The sequence below is a fragment of the Leptosomus discolor genome, chromosome 9 (assembly GCF_034619465.1).
Source record: "Leptosomus discolor isolate bLepDis1 chromosome 9, bLepDis1.hap2, whole genome shotgun sequence".
NCBI classification, from domain to species: domain Eukaryota; kingdom Metazoa; phylum Chordata; class Aves; order Leptosomiformes; family Leptosomidae; genus Leptosomus; species Leptosomus discolor.
This window is the reverse complement of record NC_141399.1, coordinates 25,814,335-25,818,607: the sequence shown is the minus strand read 5'-3', so window position 1 is coordinate 25,818,607 and position 4,273 is coordinate 25,814,335. Positions and strand designations below refer to the sequence as shown.

Sequence of the window (4,273 nt, the reverse complement as noted above, 5' to 3'; positions counted from 1 at the left end):
CGGTGGAGGGAGCCGTTGCACTGCAGCCCAGCACCTTCCTGCAGCAGGGAGAAGTTGCTTTAACCCAATGACTTTGAAATGGGCTTGTGGGGCTGCACGCCAAGAGCGCTTCCACATGTCCCCTTCTGCTCACCCTCTTTCTCCACAGATATGAAACCCACTAGCAGCTGCCAATGCCCTGACTGAGCACGGGTCAACAAGATGGTTTGTCTGTAAGAAAAGGGGCTGGGGCTGAAGCTGTGAAGTCGGTGTCTCAGGGCAGGATTTCCCCACGTTCGATCCGCTTCAGTCCCCACACAGCCTTTGGCTGAGTCCTCTCCAGGCTGGTGAAACCCGTGTCTCCAGCCTTGACTGACACATATACATCTGGAGTCTTGGTTACTACAGAATCCTGGCTGTCCTCATGGGGCTCTGGGGACAGAGGAGGCAGAGGGCTAAGACTTTCAATCTGGGTCAAGGAAAATGTATTTTTTAAAGCTTATTGCAAGGAAAATAAGAAAAAAACCAGGAATTACTATTAGCTGGTGCCAACCCCATCTCTCCTTTACTAATGTCCTCCCTTTCCCATTCCTGCCAGCCATACAGGGATGAGTTTTTACATGCTGAGCAGACACACATGCTTGCTTTGTGATCTGATGGCTCTCCTGAAGATGCCAAAGGTGGAGAACACCATGGCTCCGGTGTTGTGCCCATCCTGCCCTGCATCTCCACACCTTGCCAGGAGATGTGGCAGATGAGCACTTAGCAGGGTGACCTGCCAGACCTGATGGCCCTCAGCTCCCCATTGCTCAGCACCGCTCTGTCATCTCTTCATTGCTTCCCAGGTGCTGTTTCAGAGACGATGGCAGCTAGTAACAGCTGTACCCCCCACCCCCCGGCCCTAACCTGCTGTGAATGGCACCGAAACCGCCTTTGTTCCCCTCCCCGGATGGGGGGGGGGGGGGAGGACCGTACAGCCCGTGGCTATAAAAGGGGGTGGCCCCAACCCCAGTCCCAGTCCCGGTCCGGGTCCCAGCCCTGGCCATGGGCCACCCCACCACCGCTGCGGCACTGCTCTGCCAGCTGGGGCTCTCCATGGCCATCCAGTGGCTGTGAGTAGTGGCCCCGGGGGGCTCACCCCCTCCCTGGTGCCCTGCTTTGGGGCTCCCCCTCTCCATCTGGGTCCCCAGAGGTGTGCTTGTGGTCCCCCCCTTGCTGACACCCATCCTTCTCCCCACAGCGGGCTGACGGAGATCGGCAGCAGGGTGGCCTGGAATGAAAGCCACCATTGCCGGCTGCTCGCCGGGCTGGTGCCCGACCAGTTGCAGATGTGCCGGAGGAACCTGGAGGTCATGCACAGCATCGTCCGGGGCGCCCACCAGACCAAGAGCGTCTGCCAGAAGACCTTTGCTGACATGAGATGGAACTGCTCCTCCATCCAACATGCCTCCAGCTTTGGCCCTGACCTGCTGAAAGGTAAAGGATGCTTCACCCACTGTGTTCGTGTCCCTCTTTCTGCCCCACATAGTTTTCCAGGCGGGCAGCACTTTAGGCAGCGCTCTAACATGCAGCTGATGGGTGTCAATTTTGCCTTAGATCTATATTTTGAAGAAAATTTGCTGCCATTACACTGGGGTCGATCCTGCGCAACTTAGATCTGCAGGACATGACAGACATGAGTTCCAATTCTGAACAAAAACAGCTGCTAGAGGCTCCAAAAAAAGGGGGAAGAGGTGGGGACACAGGCTGTACACTGACTGCGTAACATAATGGGTGGAAAAGGTTAAAAATGCAGTGCAAGGAAAATGATGGGCCTTGGTTTCATCCTGTAGTGAGAAAAAAAACAAAACCTCATTTGCATTGTGAGATCTTTGGGAGGAGTGTTTGGCTGGGCAGGGAGGAAGGACATCTCCCCCTCTTCTTCCCAGGAACCCGGGAATCCGCCTTTGTCTATGCCTTGGCTGCTGCCGCCGTCACGCACTCCATTGCCCAAGCCTGCACCTTGGGAGAGCTCCCTCTCTGCTCCTGTGGCTCCGTCCCCTCAGAGGTCCCTGGGCCGGACTTCAGATGGGGTGGCTGCGGGGACAACCTGCGCTACGGCCTCCAGCTTGGCTCCGCTTTTGCTGACAGTCCCTTAAAATCCAGCAAGCTGGGAACACAAGCACTAAAGGCCATGAATCTGCACAACAATGCAGCCGGCAGGCAGGTGGGTATGGTGCCCATCACCACCTCACAGCAGCCTGGGGGGCAGAGGTGCCTAATGTAGGGTGGTAGACTCCAGCCAGGCTGTTGGGATGCTGTCCTTAAAGTCAGGAGGCAACTAAATGGTTAAGAGGGAGGTACATGTGTTTGCAGAGACATCCCCCACTGCTACCCACCCCACAAACATCCCTGCACCCTTTCCACAACCAGCACAATATATTGGCCACTCACTTCACACCAGTACTTCCAGTATTTCTTTCCCGTCCCTCTCATGGTAAGCAGAGGCCCATCCTGGTCTGCTCCAGCTGGGCTCCCCAGCCCTGCCCAGAACTGTGGGGTGTCTTGCTTTCATGCACTCATGTTCCCCAGGCAAGGAGGTGGCCATCCTGCATCCGTGTTGGCTAGGGAATCCACCAGCCCCGCTGCAATTTCCAGCAGGGTTAGGTTGTTATCACAAGGGGAATGAAGCAGGGCTGAGTCCTTGATTGCCCCATTATGTTCATTTAAAGGTGGCAGTAAGCAGCTGAGCTCTTTCATCTCTTGAAACTTCCCATGGATGCTTTTGCAAATCAGTCAGTAGGGTGGGTACCAGGAGAAAGCAAATTCGTCTGTTTTCCTGTCCTCTGCAGGTGCTGAGTGACTCCCTGGATACCAAGTGTAAATGCCACGGTGTTTCAGGCTCCTGTTCGGTGAAGACCTGTTGGAAGGGACTGCCAAACTTGGATGAAATTGCCTCTGACCTCAAATCCAAGTACCTGGCAGCCATCAAGGTGACCCACCGGCTCATAGGGCCCAGGAAGCAGCTGATACCAAAAGAAATGGATGTCAGGCCGGTGAAAGAGACCGATCTGGTTTATCTCATCAACTCTCCCGACTACTGCATGCCAAATCTCCACCTGGGGTCTCTGGGGACACAGGATAGGTAAGAAACCACTGCAAATACGCTCTAACTCACCTTCTAATTTCATGAGTGTCTGTACCACTGGGTTTGAAAGTATGCCCTAGGAAGCTTGTGTGGATGGGGGGACACCACAGGGACTGCTGTGAAATCTTTGCACCTGAAAGTCCCGATGAGGGCAGGAAGGTAGAGGCTATTTTTACAGATCTATGGAGGTGTAAAGGCAAGATAGAGCCCTCACTGAGAGTCCATCAGCTCCACTCTCCAGGATATTGAGGAGTCAGAAAGGGAAATACCACCTCTCCCTGCAAGACATTGGGTGCTGCCTGCCGGTAACTAAAACAGTTCAGCCAGCAGTCCTTGGAGTCTGCGGTACTTCCCAGATGTCTCCTTCCTGGAGCAACTGTGGGAGTTGGTGTGTGGGGAGTTTTTACAGGGATGGGGAAGCCTTGTCTGAAGGCTGAGCCAGGGCTGCCTCAGGGCTGTGACTTGCAATCCCTGTTAGATTAGCAGTAGCAGAAGTTCCTGGTCCTAGCCCTCCACCCTTCCTTCTCCATGGGAAGTTCCTGTCCCCAGAGTGACAGACTGAGTGTGCCCAACCTCAGCCCCAGCTGCTCAAACATTGTCACAGGAGCTGACATCAACCCCAGTTTGCAAGCAGACTCGTGCACCTTGCTGCCTCCTGCTATGGGCACGTAAGCTCTGGGAGGAGGCCAGGGCAGAGAGCTGTGGTCAGCTGCCATGAGTGGGCAGGTACGCTCCCTCAGCTCCCGCTTGTCCATCCTCCTCTTGACAGGCAGTGCAACAAGACCTCCATGGGCAGCGACAGTTGCAACCTCATGTGCTGTGGCCGTGGCTACAACACCTACATGGAGGAGGTGGTGGAGCGGTGTCACTGCAAGTATCACTGGTGCTGCTATGTGGTATGCAAGAAGTGTCGGCGGAAGGTGGAGAGATATGTCTGTAAATAATGCCAGAGGCACCATGGCAGGCGGGAGGACTCTTGTGCTGGTATCCCCCAGGACATAGCTGGAGACCGAACACCAGCTACAAGGGATGCTCTGAGCTACGGCAAGAAGAGGGCTACACAGGAAGCCTGGACTCTCACATTACCATGGAAGACCACAAACTGAGAGGTGCCAGGGAGCCTAAGACCGGAGGCCTTAGCCATCTCTCCAGAGCAAGACAAAGGGC

At 55.1% G+C, this 4,273-nt stretch overlaps 1 protein-coding gene across 1 annotated transcript; it reads left to right on the top strand.

Annotated features, from left to right (window-relative positions):
* Positions 1 to 1,023: 1,023 nt before the first annotated feature.
* On the top strand, positions 1,024 to 4,050 carry LOC104347409 (protein Wnt-11b-like). The gene is made up of 5 exons (XM_009952417.1): positions 1,024 to 1,091; positions 1,220 to 1,455; positions 1,908 to 2,185; positions 2,811 to 3,103; positions 3,876 to 4,050. The coding sequence occupies exons 1-5, from the start codon at positions 1,024 to 1,026 to the stop codon at positions 4,048 to 4,050; spliced, it is 1,050 nt and encodes a 349-aa protein (XP_009950719.1).
* Positions 4,051 to 4,273: the final 223 nt, after the last annotated feature.